Below are 21,811 nucleotides of genomic sequence, written 5' to 3'. Positions count from 1 at the left end.
AGCTTGCACTGAGAGTGAGTCTGACCCGGGCACAGAGCTCAGAGCGGGTCTGAGAGTGAGTGTGACCCTGGCACAGAGTTCAGAGTGTGCACTGAGAGAGAGTCTGACCCGGGCACAGAGCGTGAACTAAGAGTGAGTGTGACCCTGGCACAGAGATCCGAGCTTGCACTGAGAGAGAGTGTGACCCTGGCACAGAGTTCAGAGTGTGCACTGAGAGGGAGTCTGACCCAGGCACTGAGTGTGCACTGGGCGAGTCTGACCAGGGCACAGTGTGCGCTGAGAGAGAGTGTGACCCGGGCACAGAGCTTGCACTGAGGAGAGTCTGACCCAGGCACTGAGAGGGAGTGTGACGCCGGCAGAGCTCAAAGCTGGCACTGAGAGGGGGTCTGACCCGGGCACAGAGCTCAGAGTATGATCCGTGCTCAGAGCGGGCACTGAGAGAGAGAGTCTGACCCGGGCGCTGAGCTTGCACCGAGGAGAGTCTGACCTGGGCAAAGAGCTCAGCGGGCACTGAGAGAGTCTGACCCGGGCAGTGAGCGAGCGTGTGACCCGGGCACAGAGCTCGGAGCGGGTCTGAGAGAGTGTGTGACCCAGGCATAGAGTTCAGAGTGTGCACTGAGAGAGTGTGTGACCCGGGCACAGAGCTCAGAGCAGGCACTGAGAGAGAGTCTGACCTGGCACAGAGTTCAGAGCGGGCACTGAGTGTGACCTGGGCACTGAGCGTGCACTGGGAGAGTCTCACCCGGGCATAGAGTGTGCACTTAGAGAGAGTCTGACCTGGGCACAGAGTTCAGAGTGTGCACTGAGAGAATATGTGACCCGGGCGCAGAGTTCAGAGCGGGCACTGAGAGAGGGTCTGACCTGGGCACAGAGCGTGCACTGAGGAGAGCCTGACCCCGGCACAGAGCGTGCACTAAGAGTGAGTCTAACCTGGGCGCAGAGTTCAGAGCAAGCACAGAGAGAGAGCGTGACCCAGGCACAGATAGAGAGTCTGCCCCGGGCACAGAGCTTGGAGCGTGCGCAGATAGAGAGTTTGAACCGGGCACAGAACACAAACCGTGCCTTGAGAGTGAGCCCGACCTGGGCACGGGGCGAGGGGGGAGCCGGGCACAGGCACAGGCACAGTCATTGAGCTCTCTGAACTGATAGGGAAAATCTGATGCACACCTTGTGTTGGTGAGTGACATAGAAACTGGGCCCAAAGCATGTACAGAGAGTCTTAACAGTGAGAGAGACAGACTAAAACTAGGGCACAAAGCATACATTGAGGTGAAGAATCTGACCTATCACCAGCGCATGCTGGAAGGGACAGATTGACACACTACTGAGTGTTTGACCGACTTGAGAAAAGGTGGAGCGAGTGTGTGTCTGACACCAGCACATGGGGCCCGGAGTCTGCATTGAGGCAGAGAGTCTGATATGAGGGCAGGAACCAGAATGTGGCACTAAATCCATATCCTGCTTGGAAAGTAACCGGGTTTTTGAATGTATCTGAATTGAAGATATAGCAGTGCTGCAATTGGTGCTTGGTGGGCCTTTTCCTATTTTTTCTATGTATTTTAGATTGCAATATTTGCCACAGTAATTTAGCATTGAGAAAGTGTCAGTAAAAAAAAAATCACCAATGTATTATGTGTAAGGTAACCATTTTTACTCATCCATAGGATCAAAAGCTGGATCTGTTATATATGTTAAAGAAATCACTTTGTTACATTTATAGATGATACTGAAAGACATTAACTCAATTATTTTTCCAGAAATAGAACATTTGTGTTATTTGAAGCTGGTAGTGTGCAGAACTGATATGTCCAACTCTCAGTGGTACAGTCTTTACCTCCTTTTTAAAGTACATTGATTCCTTCTTTAACAACATTTTTTTTTCTTTCTAGGTGGTATACCAAGTTTATTTAGAGCCAAATCGAATTACCAGGAGGAGTATTGATCAGCATCTAAGAATAAAAATTATATATGATTTAAGCATTGAATAGTAAGTATTTTAACTTGTCATCTCAGTAATGTATTATTAAATTAACATCACTGAGATTAAATTTTAACATTGATAGCCCCTTTTTTATTTTTATATTGCAGTCTACACCCGGATAAAAAATATTTAGTGAAGGTATGTATAAAATCCATACATTTTACAATATTTAACTATTAAAGTGTATTTCACAGTTGTAAGTTGTACCCTAAATCTATTGGCATTATGTTGCTAAGAAATAAAATTAAATCTGAAAGTGCTTCATTATTCAAATTTAACAGTCACTAAAATGTTGTGTAAGATATAGCTATGAAAGTGAAGAAGGATCAGAACTTATCTGAATAACATAAAGAAATGTAGGGTTAACATTTCAGGTTCACCCTTGTCAGAACCGGGTTGTGTTAACCCTACCTTCCCCTCTCCATAGATGCTGAGTGTTCCCAGCATTTTCTGTTTTTCAGTAATGTGTGATGTAGTTAAGTGTTGATGCCTCAGTAAATCTGCAGAATAATAGAGTGCAATATTTGAGACAATATTTCTGATTGGGATGGGAAGAAGATGTTTTTAAGTTATTGCCGAGGCTCATTAGATTGCAAATTTGAGTGTTGGATGAAGTATATCTTGATGTAACAACAGAAAATGCTGGAAAAACTCAGCAGGCCAGGCAACATCCGTGGAGAGAAATTAGAGTCAACGTTTCAGGTCAAAACCCTTTACCAAGTTGCCTGGCCTGCTGAGTTTTTCCAGCATTTTCTGTTGTTATTTCAGATTTCCAGCATCTGCAGTATTTTGCTATCATATGTCTTGATGTATGTACACTGAATAGCATATCAAGTCAACTAGATACAGTGAGATGTCAACAGTGATTAATAGAACTAAAGAAATGTGGCAGAAAGCAATAGCAAGTCTATTAAAATAAAAATCATCCTAGTCATTAGAGAATTATTCAAGGTTAAAGTTGTTGTTGTAGTGTATGTACCTTAAGAGCCCCTGTGTACTGTAATACCGGTAGTGACCACTCGGGTATATAAGCCTGTATAGCATCTTGTATCTTTTAGTTCACCTCCAGACTTTGTTCAGTAAACACCTGTTAAACCAACTCCTGCATTCCGTGTCTCCATTAACACACGGATACAACAGTTGTCATTGTCAATATTTGTAAAAGCCAGCATTAGAGAAATTGTTGTTCTAGTGTAGAGAATATTTCTATATAGTAGAAACTTATGTTTTCTTTGGCCATAATTGTGCATAAGTTCAGTGTTGGCACCTTGAAGTTTATGAGTGAAAGATGCTATGTGATGCTGAGTAGTCTCTATGAGTAGGTAAGTGGAGAAAAACTAAGTTTAGAGGATTAAAAACTCCACATAGCTGGAAAGATTTGGCATTCTACTGAAATTTCCCTACCATTTTAGTTTCTGTTCTAAGTTGTTTTGCAATCACTCTTCTGCCTCGGGATACTGCTTGCTCTACTTTGCTAACACAAGCTGATCTTTCCATACCCTTTGGAATTAGCTTCCAAATCCATTTTGCTTTATTATCTTTTTCCGTACCTTTTTAAAAACCTCAAACTCTTCAACTGGCCTTTGCTCTTTCCTTCGACTCCCCCTCCCCATAATTCTTATATTTCCCACTCAGTGTCTGCCTCTTCCCCTTGTACTGTGTTCTGAGACACTTGTCTAAGTCAAAAACTATAGTATAAATGCTAGTTTTATGAACATTTAAAAAAAATTGTGTAACATTATTGCGGTAATCATCTTTACCACAAGTTGTAACCTCTGTGAAATAATTGTGGGGAATTATGTTTGAGATGAAAATAAACTCTTCCAACAGTAGTTCTGTCAGATGGTTTATATTTTTGGCCTGTTAAGTAATTTATTGTATAATTTTTAAAAATCCTCTTTTGTCATGTACATACAGAAATGAAGTACAGCGTCAGATGGAAGCAGTCGTCTCATGTTCCATCCTATAACAAACAAATCTCTTTTCAAGCCCATAATGTTGTTCTGAAAATGTGTACAGTATATGATAAAGTTAGGATTTCAAATTTATAGCTTTTGCCACTGTTTAATTGTTAAGCTCTGTCATACGGTACTTATGGTGTGGCGATGCCGGTGTTGGACTGGGGTGGACAAATGTAAGAAGTCACACAACACCAGGTTATAGTCCAACAGTTTTATTTGAAATCACAAGCTTTTGGAGCGCTTCTCCTTCGTCAGGTGAAGTTGAGAGATGCATAAAGACACAACTTATATAGTCAGAGAATAATGCCAGATGATTACAGGTAATCTTTCTAACTGCCATTTATCACACCTCGGCAGAGAGATAATCACAGCAATCAAAGGTGTGAATGGTGTCCAAACAGGTTAGTCAGGAAAACATTACATCAAAGAACAATGAGGTGGGGTCACAAGGGGTCAAATGTTGCAGATGCTGGGGCCTGTATGAAAAACAAAAAACAGACAAAAAACATTTTTTTTGCTGGAAATCACAGCAGGTCTGGCCGCATCTGTGTAGAGAGAACAAGCCAACGACGATTCGAGTCTGGATGACCCTATGTCAGATGGGGTTACATGTAGCGTGACATGAACCCAAGATCCCGGTTGAGTCCGTCCTCATGAGTGCGGAACTTGGCTATCAGTTTCTGCTCTACGATTTTGCGTTGTCGTGTGTCTCTGACTGACTATATAAGTTGTGTCTTTATGCATCTCTCAACTTCACCTGATGAAGGAGCAGCGCTCCAAAAGCTTGTGATTTCAAATAAAACTGTTGGACTATAACCTGGTGTTGTGTGACTTCTTACATACGGTACTTAGGCATCTGTGCACAAACAAATCTCAGCTCTTTACAGCATTGCCACCAACTTTCAGGCTTGGTAATTTTTTTTTTAAAGAAAGCTTAAATAGTTCTGTGCATTGTATATAATAGTGAGATTCTGCTAAAGCTTTGGATGTGGTGAGCAAGAGTAAATGCAATAATAAATGCAACTGGGTCAGAGAAGACATACAAAAACATATAGGCCCAGAATTTGGGGTCAGTGGCGAAGCAAAGTTGTTCATAGAAACATAGAAGATAGGAGCAGGAGTAGGCCTTTCGAGCCTGCTCCGCCATTCAATGAGATCATGGCTGATCGTCCAAATTCAGTACCCTGTCCCTGCTTTCTCCCCATATCCCTTGATCCCTTTAGCCTTAAGAAATATATCTAACTCCTTCTTGAATATATTTAATGAATTGGCCTCAACTGCCTTCTGTGGTACAGAATTCCACAGGTTCACCACTCTTTGGGTGAAGAAATTCCTCCTCATCTCTGTCCTAAATGGCTTACCCCTTATCCTTAGACTGTGACCCCTGGTTCTGGACTCCCCGGCCATCGGGAACATCCTTCCTGCATCAAGTCTGTCTAGTCCTGTTAGAATTTTATAAGTTTCAATGAGATCCCCTCTTATTCTTCTAAACTCCAGTGAGTGTAAGCCCAATCGACCCAGTCTCTCCTCGTATGTCATTCCTGCCATCCCAGGTATCAGTCTGGTGAATCTTCGCTGCACTCCCTCCATGGCAAGAACATCCTTCCTCAGATAAGGCGACCAAAACTGCACACAATACTCAAGATGTGCGGGTTAGGTTGATTGGCTATGATAAATTGACCCTTAGTGTTAGGGGGATTAAATACGTGGGGTTACGGGGATAGGGTGGGATATGTGTTGGTGTAGGGGTTACGGGGATCGGGTGGGATATGTGTCGGTGCAGGCTCGATGGGCCGAAATGGCCTCTATCTGCACTGTGGGGTTTCTGTGATTCTGTGATGTGGTCTCACCAAGGCCCTGTACAACTGCAGCAAGACATCCTTGTTCCTGTACTCGAACCCTCTCTCTACAAAGGCCAACATACCATTTGCCTTCTTAACCGCCTGCTGCACCTGCATGCTTACCTTCAGCGACTGGTGCACAAGGACACCCAGGCCTCGTTGCACTTCCCCTTCTCCCAATCTATTGCCGTTCAGATAATAATCTGCCTTCCTGTTTTTGCCACCAAATTGGATAACCTCGCATTTATCCACATTGGGCAGATGCATGGCAGATGCGGTATAATCAGCCAACCTGTCCAAATCATACTGGATTTTCTCGGCATCCTCCTCACAGCACACACGCCCACCCAGCTTTGTGTCGTCTGCAAACTTGGAGATATTACATCTAGTTCCCTCGTCTAGATCATTAACATATATATTGTGAATAGCTGGGGTCCTAGGACCGATCCCTGCGGTACCCCACTAGTCACTGCCCGCCACTCAGAAAAAGACCCGTTTATTCCAACTCTTTGCTTCCTGTCTGCCAATCAGTTCTCTATCCAAGTCAGTACCTTGCCCCCAATCCCATGTGCCTTAACTTTACATGCTAATCTCTTATGCGGGACCTTATCGAAAGCCTTCTGAAAGTCCAAAAACACAACATCCACTGGTTCTCCCTTATCTATTTTGCAAGTTACATCCTCAAAAGATTCCAGTACTGTTGCCTCACAGCGCCAGAGACCCGGGTTCGAATCCAGCCTCGGGTGACTGTCTGTGTGGAGTTTGCACATTCTCCCCGTGTTTGCGTGGGTTTCCTCCGGGTGCTCCGGTTTCCTCCCACAGTCCAAAGATGTGCGGGTTAGGTTGATTGGCTATGATAAAAAATTGACCCTTAGTGTTAGGGGGATTAAATACGGGGATAGGGTGGGATATGTGTTGGTGTAGGGGTTACGGGGATCGGGTGGGATATGTGTCGGTGCAGGCTCAATGGGCCGAAATGGCCTCTATCTGCACTGTGGGGATTCTGTGATTAGTCAAGCATGATTTACCTTTTGTAAATCCATGTTGACTTTGTCCGATCCTGTCACTGTTTTCCAAGTGCTCTGCTGTTACATCTTTTATAATGGACTCTAGCATTTTCCCCACTACCGATGTCAGGCTTACCAGTCTATAATTCCCCGTTTTCTCTCTACCACCTTTTTTGAATAGTGGGGTAACATTAGCTACCCTCCAATCCATGGGAACTGTTCCAGAGTCTATAGAATTTTGGAAGATGACCAGCAATGCATCTACTATTTCTAGGGCCACTTCCTTAAGTACCCTAGGATGTAGATTATCAGGCCCTGGGGATTTATCGGCCTTCAATCCCGTCAATTTCCCTAACACCATTTCCCTACAAATACTGATTTCTTTCAGTTCCTCCCTCTCATTAGACCCTATGTTCCCCGACATCTCTGGGAGGTTATTTGTGTCCTCCTTTGTGAAGACAGAACCAAAGTATGTATTTAATTGGTCTGCCATTTCTTTGTTCCCCATTATAAATTCCCCTGATTCTGACATGCAAGGGACCTACGCTTGACTTCACCAATCTTTTTCTCTTCACATATCTATAGAAGCTTTTACAGTCAGTTTTTATGTTCCCTGCAAGCTTACTCTCATACTCTATTTTCCCCCTCTTAATTAATCCCTTTGTCCTCCTTTGTTGAAGCCTAAACTGTTCCCAATCCTCAGTTTTGCTGCTTTTACTGGCCAATTTATATGTCCTCTCCTTGGATCTTATGCTATCCCTAATTTCCCTTGTTAGCCATGGTTGAGTCACCTTTTTTGTTTTATTTTTATGCCAAACAGGGATGAACAAATTCTGTAGTTCACCCATGCGATCTTTAAATGTTTGCCATTGCCTATCCACCGTCAACCCTTTGAGTAACATTCCCCAATCAATCCTACCCAACTCGCACCTCATACCATCGTAGTTTCCTTTATTTAAATTCAGGACCCTAGTCTCTGAGTCAGCTACTTCACTCTCCATCTTAATGAAGAATTCGATCATATTATGATCGCTCTGCCCCAAGGGGCCTCGCACAACAAGATTGCTAATTATTCCTTTCTCATTACATAATACCCAGTTTAAGATGGCCTGATCTCTAGTTGGTTCCTCGACATATTGGTCCAGAAAACCATCCCGTATACACTTCAGGAATTCCTCCTCCACAGTATTGATACTAATTTGGTTAGCCCAATCTATATGTAGATTAAAGTCGCCCATGATAACTGCTGTGCCCTTATTGCACGCGTCTCTAATTTCCCTTTTAATGCCATCCCCAACCTCCGCATTACTGTTTGGGGGTCTGTATACAACTCCCACTAACGTTTTCTGTCCCTTGGTATTTCTCAGTTCTACCCACACAGAGTCTACATCATCAGAGCTAATATCCTTCCTTACAATTGTGTTAATCTCCTCTTTAACCAGCAATGCTACCCCATCTCCTTTTCGTTTTTTGCCTGTCTTTCCTGAATATTGAATACCCCTGGATGTTGAGTTCCCAGCCCTGGTCACCCTGGAGCCATGTTTCCGTAATCCCAATCATATCATATCCGTTTACATCTATTTGCGCAGCTAATTCATCCACCTTATTACGAATGCTCCTGGCATTAAGACACAAAGCCTTCAGGCTTGTTTTTTTAACACTCTTAGACCTTTTAGAATTATTATTTACTGTGGCCATGTTTGATTTAAACCCTTGATTACTCTGACTGCTACTTTTGCTTTTCTCCTTTCTGTCTTTTGCTTCTATCCCTGTTTCCCTTTCCTCTGTCTCCCTGCACTGGGTCCCAACCCCCTGCCATTTTAGTTTAAACGCTCCCCCACAGCACTAGCAAACACTCCCCCGAGGACCTCGGTCCCAGTCCTGCCCACGTGCAAACCGTCTGTTTTGTACTGGTCCCACCTCCCCCAGAACCGGTTCCAACGTCCCAGGAATTTGAATCCCTCCCCCTTGCACCATTCCTCTAGCCAGGTATTCATCTGAAATATCCTTCTATTTCTACTCTGACTAGCACGTGGCACTGGTAACAATCCTGAGATTACTACCTTTTTGAGGTCCTATTTTTTAATTTATAAGAACATAAGAAATAGGAGCAGGTGTAGGCCAATCGGCCACTCGAGCCTGCTCCGCCATTCAATAAGATCATGGCTGATCTGATCCTAACCGCCAATCCACTATCACAGAACCATCTCCTGAATCTAACAGAATTAGACACACGAAATAGGAGCAGGATCAGGCTACACGGCCCCTGGGCCCGCTCCGCTACCCACAGGGCCATGACCGATCCGAACCTGGACTCATGTCCAAATTCCTGCCCGCTCCCCGTAACCCTTAATTCCCTTTACTTCTAGGAAACTGTCTATTTCTGTTTTAAATTTATGTAATGATGTAGCTTCTACAGCTTTTTGGGGCAGCATATTCCATGGACCTACCACCCTCTGAGTGAAGTAGTTCCTCCTCATCTCAGTTTTGAAAGAGCAGCCCCTTATTCTAAGACTATGCCCCCTAGTTCTAGTTTCACCCATCATCGGGAACATCTTCCCCGCTTCCACCCGATCCAACCCCTTCACAATCTTATATGTTTCAATAAGATCGCCTCTCATTCTTCTGAACTCCAATGAGTAGAGTCCCAATCTACTCAACCTCTCCTCATATGTCCATCCCCTCATCCCCGGGATTAACCGAGTGAACCTTCTTTGTACTGACTCGAGAGCAAGTATGTCCTTTCTTAAGTATGGACACCAAAACTGTACGCAGTATTCCAGGTGCGGTCTCACCAATACCTTGTACAACTGAAGCAATACCTCCCTATTTTTATATTCTATCCCCCTAGCAATGAAAGCCAACATTCCATTGGCCTTCTTAATCACTTGCTGCACCTGCATACTAACCTTTTGAGTTTCGTGCACCAGGACCCCCAGATCCCTTTGTACTTCAGTACTTTCCAGTTTCTTGCCATTAAGATAATAACTTGCTCTACGATTTTTCCTGCCAAAGTGCACAACCTCACACTTTCCAGTATTGTATTCCATCTGCCAAATCTCTGCCCACTTACTCAGCCTGTCTATGTCCCCTTGCAGGTTTTTTATGTCCTCCTCACTCACTACTTTCCCTCCCATCTTGGTATCATCTGCAAACTTTGATATGTTACACTCGGTCCCCTCCTCCAAATCGTTAATATAGATTGTAGAGTTGGGGACCCAGCACTGACCCCTGCGGAACACCACTAGTTACTGATTGCCAGTCTGAGAATGAACCATTTATCCCAACTCTCTGCTTTCTGTTAGATTTACTTCCTAACTCCCTATATTCAGCTTTTAGGACCTCATCCTGTTTTTTACCTATATCGTTGGTACCTATATGCACCACGACAACTGGCTGTTCACCCTCCCCTTCCAAAATGCTCTGTAGCCGCTCCGAGACATCCTTGACCCTTGCACCAGGGAGGCAACATACCATCCTGGAGTCTCGTTTACAGCCGCAGAAACGCCTATCTATTCCCCTTGCAATAGAATCCCCGATCACTATAGCTCTCCCACTCTTTTTCTTCCCGTCCTGTGCAGCAGAACCACCCACGGTGCCAGGAAGTTGGCTGTTGCTGCCTTCCTCTGATAAGCCATCTCCCTCACCAATATCCAAAGCGGTATATCTGTTTGAAAGGGGGATGGCCGCAGGGGACCCCTGCACTACCTGCCTGCGCCTACTACTCTGCCTGGTGGCCACCTATTCTCTTCCTGCCTGTGCATCCTTTACCTGCGGTGTGACCAACTCCCTAAACGTGCTATCCACGACGTCCTCAGCATCGCGAATGCTCCAGTATGCATCCATTCGCAGCTCCAGCGCCGCAATGCCATCTGCCAGTAGCTGCAGCTGGATACACTTCCCGCACACGTGGTCATCAGGGACACAGGAAATGTCCCTGATTTCCCACATAATGCAGGAGGAGCATACCATGGAACCAAGCTGTCCTGCCATGACTTACCGTTTAATTAATTCAAATTAAATTAAATCAAATCAATCCCACCAATTACACTACAATTAAATGATATACTCAAGGGCCCTTGTTTAACAGCAGTCCCCGCTACACAACAGAGACCCTAGAAACTATAAACCACAAAATTTAAGTTTGGAAAAAACGAGAGAGAGAGAAATTCTCACCAAACAATCACTTACCTGCTTTCTGGTGACATCACACTTCGATTACTTTTTACTTCTATCTCAAGCTCTCGGAGCTCTGAGATTGGTAAACCTACCTGCGCCTCGGGCTTGCCTTTTATTATCGCCGCCGCCGCCGCTCCTCCCAGGTCCGCACTGCCGCTGTTGCTGCTGTGGGGCCTACCTGCACCTCGGGCTCGCCTTTTATCGCCGCTGCCGCTCCTCCCAGGTCCGCACTGCTGCTGTGGGGCCTACCTGCGCCTCGGGCTCGCCTTTTATCGCCTCCGCCGCTCCTCCCAGGTCCGTGCTGCTGCTGCTGTGGGGCCTACCTGCGCCTCGGGCTCGCCTTTTATCACCGCCGCCGCTCCTCCCAGGTCCGCACTGCTGCTGCTACCGCTGGCCCCAAAATAAGCTTTGCACAAAGATCCCGCGATCTCTGTCGAAGTTCACGTTTCTGATGTGTAGTTCAATTCAACAGAGTTTAGTGGGGATCCCCTAGTGCGAACGGCTGTGACGCCAACAAGCTGTCTAAGCAGCCAGTGAAAATGCAGAATTCTCACAGACCACAAAGAAGGAATCAAGTAAGCTCTTAAAATTCTAACTTTTTAAAAATGTTAGAGAGCAAAACAATGATTGGGGCTCTCACATGGGGAAAAGGCAAACCTGAAATAAAGATGAAGAAACTTGAATTTTTTTTTAAGTTTCTTAAAAATTTTAATTTTTATTAAAATGGATAAATTTGACACTGCACAAAATTTAAATTCGTTTTTCAGGACCATAATCTTTGTTTAGCAGTCAATGCACTGTTTAAAACCCCAGTTGCACTTAATCCCTTTGGGTCTAACTTTTAGTGGAGAATTTAACAGCGGTATTACTGCGGAAGAGCCAAAGTTTTCGTTAGTTTCCCTGATTTGAGAGATTACACTGATTGCTGGCTAATGGCAGACCGCAACTTCAGGAATTCAAATTGCGGTCAGCTTCAAAGGTGGAATGACGGTGAACGCTGCCAGTTCGCCGTCATCCGGACTGCAAATTCCGGGCCATAATTTCTTACGCTGTATCTTTAATGAAATGAAATGTGTTAATTTAAATGATTCAATTTGATAATCATTTTGACATATATAAAACGTGTTTCCTGAACAGATTCCTGATTAAATTAAATGTTCCCCAGTTTGTTCCTGTCTGCTTATAAGTTAGGAAACCTTCTGCTGGTGGTATCCTGTTATACTTTTGTACTACTTGATATTACAGGTTGAATTATTTTCCTATCTATGACTACTTTTCAGTTGTTTGAGCCAAATTGATATGTGAAATAAAAGAAACAATGTTTTTATTGAAGAATAACAAGTAATAAGGATTACATCAGCCTTGCCCTTTTTCCAGAAAAAAATAGATTTAAGACATCGCTGAGATACTGCCAGGAAACAAAATAAATTGACTTTAAATTTGCACAGTAGTAATTATTGTGGTGTGTTGCATTTCACTTCTGTATTAAGGTTAAGAGGAAAAAAAGTTTGTTTTTAATTCCTTCTGTTGAAGAGAAACAATACTATAGAAGGAAGTATTTCCTCACCCCCAGTAATTAAAATAGCAAAAAAAAGTTCTGAAGAATGTCTCCTCAATAAACCATTGGACCTTTATTTGATATGTCTTTCTTATATTGGACCTCAGTTATGTAATTATGATTAGATTTAATGCTGTTTAACCCACATTTTATATTGTCTATATTTGTTTCTTTTCCATATCAGAATAAACTGTTCCCAAAAGCAATTAAGTATTTACAAAAGACATTCCAAGTTCGTAAAGTATTTGGTCCAATTCTGCTAAGCAGGTATGGTGAGAATCTGTGTTGTCTATATAACCTACTACTATAAAGTTTTGGACTTTTACAAAAAGTATTTTTAAGCGGATTGGGAAGTGCAGTGGCCTTTCATTTCTGGAAATTGTGTTCAAACCCAGCCCACATTAATAGGATGAAAGGCCTCCTCTTGCCGATGGCTGTAAAGATCCGATGTGAAATGAGTTTGAGCAGTTCTAGTCAAGTTCCTACTGCAAATGGGCCAACAGTGCTAAATTGGCATTCCCTCAGAAAAGCACAGGTTAGCTGTTGTGGTAAATGGAAACATATTAAAACTGTCGAGGAGGGGTGCTCGTCTAAAGATGGGGCTGAGGCACATTGTTGGAGCAGAGTAGATGATGATTTTTGTGCATTTAACTGTGCTATACCTAACCTGGGAGTGCTTGATGCTGATATTGACTAGCCGAAATAGATAGTATTCCATTCCCCAGCACTGACATGCTCACTTTCATGAGCACACACAAAAAATTTACACCAAAATATTTTATTTTTATATACTATTAGCATTCACTAATTTGAGATTCATGTGTTTAAACCATTAATTGCAACTTATTAATTTTTTTTGAACAGTACAACTATTGTAAAACATTAACTACATTCAGTAGTTCTTTCATCCCCTCCCCCTTTTCCCAGCCCCTAACTTGCTTTAAAGTCTATTTTATTTCCTGCTTGTTTCCAGTTCTGACGAAGGGTCTTGGACCTGAAACGTTAACTCTGTTTCTCTCTCCACGGATGCTGCCTGGCCTGCTGAGTTTTTCCAGTGTTTTCTGTTGTTATTTCGGATTTCCAGCATCTGCAGTATTTTGCTATTGAACTACATTCAGTGCCTATCTGCCTTGCAGAAATGCTTATTAATAAAAACTATGTATTAATGAAACAAATTACTGCCAATGTAAAGATGCCACTGCTTTACATTTAAGCATTTATTAATTCTTGAATACTTTTTATTAACATGGCTAAACTAAACTGTTAATTTGTTTTTTGGAAGGCCATGTGCAACCAATCAGTACTTAAGAAAGAAAGGTGACCCACACATGTATTGTCAAGGTGCCTGTGCTGAGATCACAAGATGTGGTCCAGTAGTAGTGCCAGAAGAACATCTACAGGTAAAGCTTCTTTAGTAATGGACATTAAAGTGACTTTAGTGGTATACTTAGTGTTTTTTTTTAAACATGTCCTGTTTAGCAAGTGATAAGGATTTGTAGTTTTGAGAGTATATTATTAAACTTATTTTCAAACTAGTTGATCTCCTGTGGTGTTGCATATGGAGAGTCAAGATGGGGTTAGAGGCCAGGATAATTGGATCAGGACTGAGACAACATTGGGGGCTAGAAGAGGTTAAGTAGAAGTGAGAGCACTGTCATGGGAGGGCTAAGGTACAGCAGCAAGAACATATAGCACAATGAGATTTTGTGGGGGCAAGCAGCAAAGTAGAACAGGGTTAGAGGCTGGGAGAGTAGCTAAAGCAGGGTTAAAAACTCCAGGTGTGGGAGTGAAGGTACAAAAGTATTTGAGGCTGGTAGACGAGGAAGGTAACACATAGTAAGAGGCCTGGTGGAAGAATGCTGGAAGATGTTGGAGTAATGCTGGTGCCCAGAGGAAGCAGTTGCACTGGTACAGTCACGGAGACCAGAATGGTGTCAGGACAAAGTGGAGTAGTTGAGAGTGAAACGGAGAGAGGTTGGAGGAGGAAGGGTGGCTGTATTGCTGTAAAAATATCACTCCCCTTCCCCACTCAATATACAAACGGCCAATTATTTACTTAAAGGACTGCTCAGTAAATCTTAGTTCATTCAGATAAATAATTCTTAAGCAGATGAGGTAGAGCAAGTGGAGGATTGAGGAGGTAGACAAAGGAGATGGGTAGGGCAAAGAGAGGATATGGTGGGGGTGGGAGCAAGGGGGAGGGAGGAAAGGAAAGGAGATGGGTTGGAGAAGAGTGGCGGATGGAGAGAGGAGGAAGGGGGATGAGGGAGGTGGACTAGGAGGGGAGAGAGGGGGAATACCAGGAGGACAGGTGGGGGTGGGAGTGGTTGAGAAGGAGGCGGGTGGATGATTGGGACAGTTTTTCAGAGCCCAGATGCTCTGTGGAAAGGCGGTGAATGGAACAGGGACAATTTCTCAGCTCTGGCGGGGGGAAGGCCTAGAACAGGGTCAGTTTTCACCTCAGTGAGGTGGGGTGGGGGGAGGTGGAGTGGTGCAAAGCCTGTAATGCTGCTCTTTGAGCGGAGGAGTTCTGGAGTATGAACACCATGCAGAAAAGGGATTCATTGGGATGAGAGCAATGAATTGCAGGAGAAATGTAGGGAGGCTTCATATTCACAATAGGTTTTAATTTACTTTTTATATTTATTATCTTTACTTGCCTCTACCAAATAACTTTTGGCTAAGGCCATATAAGCTCAAAAAGTTAAGGCTGCTCCACGCCAATACGCAGTGGCAAGAGCTTCCGTATAGGCAGAACCAGTTATAGAATTACATATAAATTACAACACAATGAGCCATTTAGCCCAACCAGTTTATGTTGGTGTTTGTCCTCCACACAAGCAATTGCACTAATTTTACGTGCCCATCATGCTCCCATATCCTTTTATTCCCCTTTCCTTCAACCACTTATCTAACCTATTAAATGTTGATATAGTCTCTGCTTCAATAACTAACTCCAGTAGTGCATTCCACAGCCTTACAATCGTCTGTATTTTTAAAAAAAATTCTCCTGCTTTCTGTCCTAAATCTATTGCATTTAACCTTGTATCTATGTCCCTTCATTCTGAACCCCTCAATCACTGGAATCTATTTCTATCTACGGTACTATGTCCCATCCCTTCATAATTTCAAACACCTCTATCAAATCACCCCTTAATCTTCTCTGTTCCAATGAGAACAGCCCCAATTTTTCTCCGTATTTGTATTTCCTCATGCCAGGCACCGTCCTAATGAATCTGCGCTGTACCCTCTCTCTTGCCTCAACATCCTTCCTTAGAGTGGAGCCCAAAACTGCACACAATACTCCAACTGTGATTCTATTACGGTTTTATATAGTCACCATTGCATCTTGACTTTTATATTCTATACCTCTTGCTGTAAAACCCAGTATTGTTTTAGTATATTTTATGGCTTTATCCAATTGATGTGTTGCCTTTTGAACCTGAACCCTAAAATTCCTCTGCTATTCTACATCACCCAGCCTCCCCGCCCCCCCCCCCCATTTAAAGTATTACTTTCATTTTTTTTTACCAAAATGTACAACCTCACAATTATTGACATTGAATTCTATCTGCCATTTTTTTGCCCATTAGAGTGTCAGCTCTGGCTCAGTGGGTAGCACACTCGCCTCCGAGTCAGAAGGTTGTGGGTTCAAGTCCCACTCCAGGGACTTGAGTACAAAAATCTAGGCTGACGCTCTAGTGTAATACTGAGGGAGTGCTGCACCGTTGGAGGTGCCGTCTTTCGGATGAGACGTTAAACCGAGGCCCCGTCTGCTCTCTCAGGTGGATGTAAAAGATCTCATGGCACTATTTCGAAGAAGGGCAGGGGAGTTATCCCCGGTGTCTTGGCCAATATCTATCCCTCAATCAACATAACAAAAATAGATGATCTGGTCATTATCACATAGTTGTGCGCAAATTGGCTGCTACGTTTCCTACATTACAATAGTGACTGCACTTCAAAAGTACTTCATTGGCTGTAAAGCACTCTGGGACGTCTGGTGGTCATGAAAGGCACTATATAAATGCAAGTCTTTTCTTCTCTTTTCTCCTCTTCTCTTCCTCTCTCCTCTCTTCTTTCTCACCATCTTATTAACATCCACTTGCAGCTACCTGTGGATCCTCAGAATTATTTACTGTGCCTCCTATTTTAGTATCACCTGCAAATTTGGACACCACTCCCTTTAGCCCTATATCAAAATCAAACCACTTCCTCAAGTCCTATATCCAAATCATTGATGTACACAATGGACAGAAACGGTCCCAGAACAGCCTTGTGGGACGGTACTGCCCACTTCCAACCACTCTGAGAAACTGCCTGTAACTATGTTTCCTCCCTTCTAACCAGTTTTTAATCCAATTTGCTACCCTTCCCCTAATTCCATTCCCCTTAATCTTCCTTAGTAGTCTTCTGTGTGGACCCTTTCAAAAGCTTTCTGAAAATTCATGTCAACCACATCTGCATTTTCTCCATTCATCATATAAACTACCTGACCCATAACTACTTGTCTCTGTCTTTCTTTTTGAAAGTGAGTGTTACATTGGTCACTCTTCAGTCCTTCGGAACACATCCATTCTCAATAGAATCCTGAAATATAATTTCTAGTTTTCTCAGTATTAACTCTAAATATATGTACCTGCTGTTGTTTTAGCAGCTTACATTACATCACATTTAGTATTAAAAAAAAAAACCCTATCACAGCACCACGCATAATTGTAGTTAAATGAGTTACCAGTGTCTCACTTGAGTGGATGATTGACTTATGCTTGTTGTCATCATTGGCCTCCTTTTCCTCACTTCATATCCTTTTGTGCAGTGGTAACAGAAATTATATCTGTATCTAAGTTCAGTGGATATTTTGATATCGCCATTCATGTTTACATGTGTGTCTGTCAATGCCTGTATTTAGAGTTCTCATGTCCTTGTTTATATCCTCACCTATTGGCTCCTTTGTATCACCAACTGCAGTAGGAGTCTCTTCCACAGTTGCTTCAGTTGTGAAACCACAGTGGTGGTAACAGGTTCTGGCACTGTGCTCACTTTCTTCTTTCCATGCACAGCAACTAATCCTAATTGCCTGCAGGGCATTTATGTTGCTGGGCTCTCTCATCACTGCATGCAATCATGTAGCTCATAGTGTACACTTGATAATTTAAAATAACATTTTTTGCACCAAAAATTTTGCGTTCAATAATTTGAATTAAACAATATAAATAATACAGTAAAGTGGGAATTGGTGCTTAAAAAAATTAAATGATTAGATCATTTGATTTAAGCAACTTTGAATTAAGTCGAGTAGACTCTACACCTCTGAAATTTTGTATCATGCCTTGATCTACAGGCTTATTGTAGTTCATTTTACTTGGGAGAAAGTGGACAATTTATGTTGCTGTAAGTTGCAAGATGTATCTTGGGAAAGCAGGACAATTATCTACAATTAGAGTAACCTTTCTCTTCTAGTTTGCCAACTAACTGTTAAAGTCCTCAATCCACTTTTTGGAAAGTTCTGAAGTCATACAAACTTTTTTGTTGCTTTCTCGTGTCATCGGCACACTTTTTAACCTATCCTGGTTTTGCAGATTTACCGATGCATGTAAGAGGCTTTTGCCCTCCACTCAAACTGGCATATGCTAGGAACATAATGTACTGTTTTTCCTGTCCGAGCATTTCTCCCTTATGAAGTCACATGTTATGTTTGTCAAGAGTTGGTTTTAAAAAATGGCAGCACATCTGTGTTAAAAACATTTTCTGGAAGGTGCACAGATATAATGAAGGGAGCTTGGTGTGGCACTAATTAACATGCACTACAGAACTAAATTCTAACGGGAACACTACAGTGTGATTTATTAACATTTATATGATCTATCCAGCAATGCAGGGTGTGTAGTGAAAATGGAAAATCTTGTGGGTCTGCAGGGTTAACTGATGGTCCAGGTGTCAGGGATGCTGACTTTTTACTCTATGTGAGTGCACTAACTACAGAACGCTGTGGACAAGAGGACATTGTAGCCTATGCAGCATATTGTCAGCTGGAAGCAGAATTGGACAGGTGAGATCTGTTAAGGATAGTCCTTGGTATATAAATAATTGTAAATCTATTTTGCAGCATTAGATTTCAAAGTGCTAGCCACATTTTGTAAAATCTGTATGAAACCCTTACTTGATACTCTACAACAATTGTATGTGCAGAGCAAAGATGATTAGAGTTCAGAAAATGGGCATTGAAACTCCTAATACTGTACTAAGTTTTAGTGCTAAATTATTGATTTGAGATGTGTAGCAATGTTAGGCAGGTTTATTTTAGTCAAATAATACATTTTTGATATTGATCATTAGAGTTGGCTCAGTTGCTAAGGATTATAAGAAGTAAATTTAGATGGCAGTGGTTGTTACCCATGTTCTATACTGTAGGAGGAATCACTGCCTTTTAAGGCCACTTCCTCTATATTCCGGCACATTGGTAAGAATTTTTATCAGTAAAAATTTTTTTTTAATAGAAATGTTGAAGAAATTAAAAATATTTGGTAGGAGACAACACGGCTGAAGGGGGAAAGTATGGAGGCTATGCTTCTGTTGAAGTAAGGTGACCAAAGTGAACTTTTTGACCTGCTGCTCCAGTAATCTTTATTTACATCAACTGGATAGAGTGTTGCAGTAGCAACTGAAATAAGGGCCAGTAAACTTTGTGTTGTGGCTGCTGTTCTTCCCTGTACTGCCACAACTGCCCTCATGTAACTGAGTGGGCGTTAAACTCCAAATCCTAGAACTACCAGGTGATTAACAGCTGCTTGTTCAGTTTGATGTGATTTGGACAGATTAGTTGGAGTGTTGTGAGGAATAGAGAGAGAAAACTATTTACTCAACTTATTTTAGAATGGAACTAAAAGCGAAATGCAATGAAAAGTAGTGAAGATTAAAAGCATTTAAATCTATTATTACAGTTAATTTCTGTAACTAACAGATAAAAATAAAAGAATATAATGGTAGTTGTTTTTATCTGTTTCCATTCTAAATCCCTTTTTGCTCACAAAAATAATTGTCTAAATCTTTGCCTCCTGGCATTTTGATGTATTGGGAGTAAAGCACAACCAAGTGCATACTTTTATTTGAATTTTGAGAGTTTCCTCAAAAGTGCACCATACTATGTACTCCATTCTGGCCTATTGTATATCTATTTATATATCTGTTTATAAATTATCTTGTGTTATTTAACCTGAGAATTATCTTGGTGTACGGAATATTTCAATACTACTAATGTGCTGTAGATGTTAAATGAACACGAAGTTCAATATAAAAATTAAGTTTCAACCGTTCAATTCATTTAAAAAAGTAAAATTAGAAAAGTTGCACAATAACAGGCATTTCATTTGTAATCTTAATGCACCCTTTTCTCTGTTAAAATATTGTAGACCTATTGCAGGATATGCAAACCTGTGTCCGAGTATGATCCCCACTGAGCCACAGGAGTTTGAAGGCATGTTGTCAACAGTGAAACATGAAATTGTCCATGCATTGGTAGGTTATCATTCCCTTTGGGAAATTATAGTAGCCAAAGCTCCAAGAAGTGGACTTTAGTTTTTGTCCATTAACAAATTTCATTTGACTTTAATATAAACAGAAAATGCTGGAAATACTCAGCAGGTCAGACAGCATCTGTGGAGAGGGAAACAGAGTTAACGTTTCAGGTCAGTGACCTTTCGCTCTCTCCACATGCTGCCTGACCTGCTGAGTATTTCCAGCATTTTCTGTTTTTATTTCAGATTTCCAGTTTCTGCAGTATTTTGCTTTTGACTTTATGCACTTTTCCAGAGGAACATAGGAAAGTATAGGACAAGAAAAGTCTCGGTAGTCCACCTGGCCAGTCCAAAAAATTAACAATTCAGTCACCCACAACAATCTCAAATATCTATTTAATTATCCCTTAAATTTGCCACATTATCTGCCTCCACTGCTTCTCTGGGCCACCACCCTCTGTGTAAAGTAGTTACACCAAAATTAACTCTATGTTTTCTCTTCTAAGCCTGTGTCCCCTAGTTCTAGAGCACGTGGCAACCATGAACATATTATTGGGATAGCAAAATACTGCAGATGTTGGAAATCCGAAATAACAACAGAAAATGCTGGAAAAACTCAGCAAGTCAGGCAACATCCGTGGAGAGAAATTTGAGTTGACGTTTCGGGTTTGACCCTTCTTCAAAACTGGAGAGAAAAGGAACTAGATCGAAGGCAGGGCTGCGATCGGACAAAAGAATAAAAGAACCAAAAGAAGTAAAAGAGATTAGAAGCTAGACGAGATGGTAATAGGCTGTGATTAGGTGTAAAGTGTGCTGGCAGGGCAAAAGATAGCTGCCAGGTGTGAGAGAGAAACAAAAGGAAAGGGGGGGGGAAAGGAAAGGAGTGGAAAAATATAAGTGAAAATGAAATAGGGGCCGAGGTTATGATCTGAAATTGTTGAACTCGATATTGAGACCGGAAGGCTGCAGAGTGCCTAATCGGAAGATGAGGTGCTGTTCCTCGAGTTTACGTTGAGCTTCCGTGGAACAGTACAAGAGGCCAAGGACGGTGAGGTCCGAGTGGGAATGGAGCGGTGAATTGAAATGACAGGCGACCGGAAGCTCGGGGTCACCCTTACGGACTGAACGGAGGTGTTCCGCAAAGCGGTCACCCAATCTGCGTTTGGTCTCCCCAATGTAGAGGAGACCGCATCGTGAGCAGCGAATACAGTATACTAGATTGCGAGAAGTACAAGTAAATCGCTGTTTCACCTGGAAGGGGTGTTTGGGGCCCTGGGGAGGGGGGAGGTATAGGGGCAGGTGTTACATCTCCTCCGCTTGCACGGGAAGGTGCCAGGCGAAGGGGAAGGGCTGTTTGGGGTGATAGAGGAGTGGACTAGGGTGTCTCGGAGAGAGCGGTCCCTGCGGAATGCTGAAAGGGGAGGGGAGGGGAAGATACGTTTGGTGGTGGGATCACTTTGGAGGTAGCGGAAATGCCGGAGGATGATCCGTTGAATGTGGAGGCTGGTGGGGTGAAAGGTGAGGACAAGGGGAACCCTATCGTGGTTCCGGGAGGGAGGGGCAGGGGTGAGGGCAGAGGTGCGGGAGATAGAACTGACACGGTCGAGGGCAGTGTCAACCACGGTAGAGGGGAATCCTCGGTTGCGGAAAAAGGAAGACATGTCTGAAGCACTGGTGTGGAAGGTGGCATCGTCGGAGCAGATACGGCGGAGGCGGAGAAACTGGGAGAATGGAATAGAGTCCTTACAGGAAGCGGGGTGGGAGGAA

At 42.8% G+C, this 21,811-nt stretch overlaps 1 protein-coding gene across 1 annotated transcript in view; it reads left to right on the top strand.

The window, feature by feature from the left end:
* lmln (leishmanolysin-like (metallopeptidase M8 family)) overlaps nucleotides 1-21,811 on the top strand; it is a 98,638-nt gene that overhangs the window by 7,261 nt on the left and 69,566 nt on the right. The window contains 6 exon segments of the mRNA XM_085986517.1: nucleotides 1,890-1,987; nucleotides 2,089-2,119; nucleotides 12,712-12,794; nucleotides 13,810-13,927; nucleotides 18,401-18,579; nucleotides 19,940-20,045. Of these exon segments, the coding sequence (XP_085842643.1) occupies nucleotides 1,890-1,987; nucleotides 2,089-2,119; nucleotides 12,712-12,794; nucleotides 13,810-13,927; nucleotides 18,401-18,579; nucleotides 19,940-20,045 (615 nt within the window).

This window comes from Somniosus microcephalus, chromosome 4, assembly GCF_052327205.1.
Source record: "Somniosus microcephalus isolate GS21.2 chromosome 4, FLI_Smic_1.0, whole genome shotgun sequence".
Lineage (NCBI taxonomy): Eukaryota > Metazoa > Chordata > Chondrichthyes > Squaliformes > Somniosidae > Somniosus > Somniosus microcephalus.
Note: the sequence above shows the minus strand (reverse complement) of the source record. Positions and strands in the feature narration are given on the sequence as shown.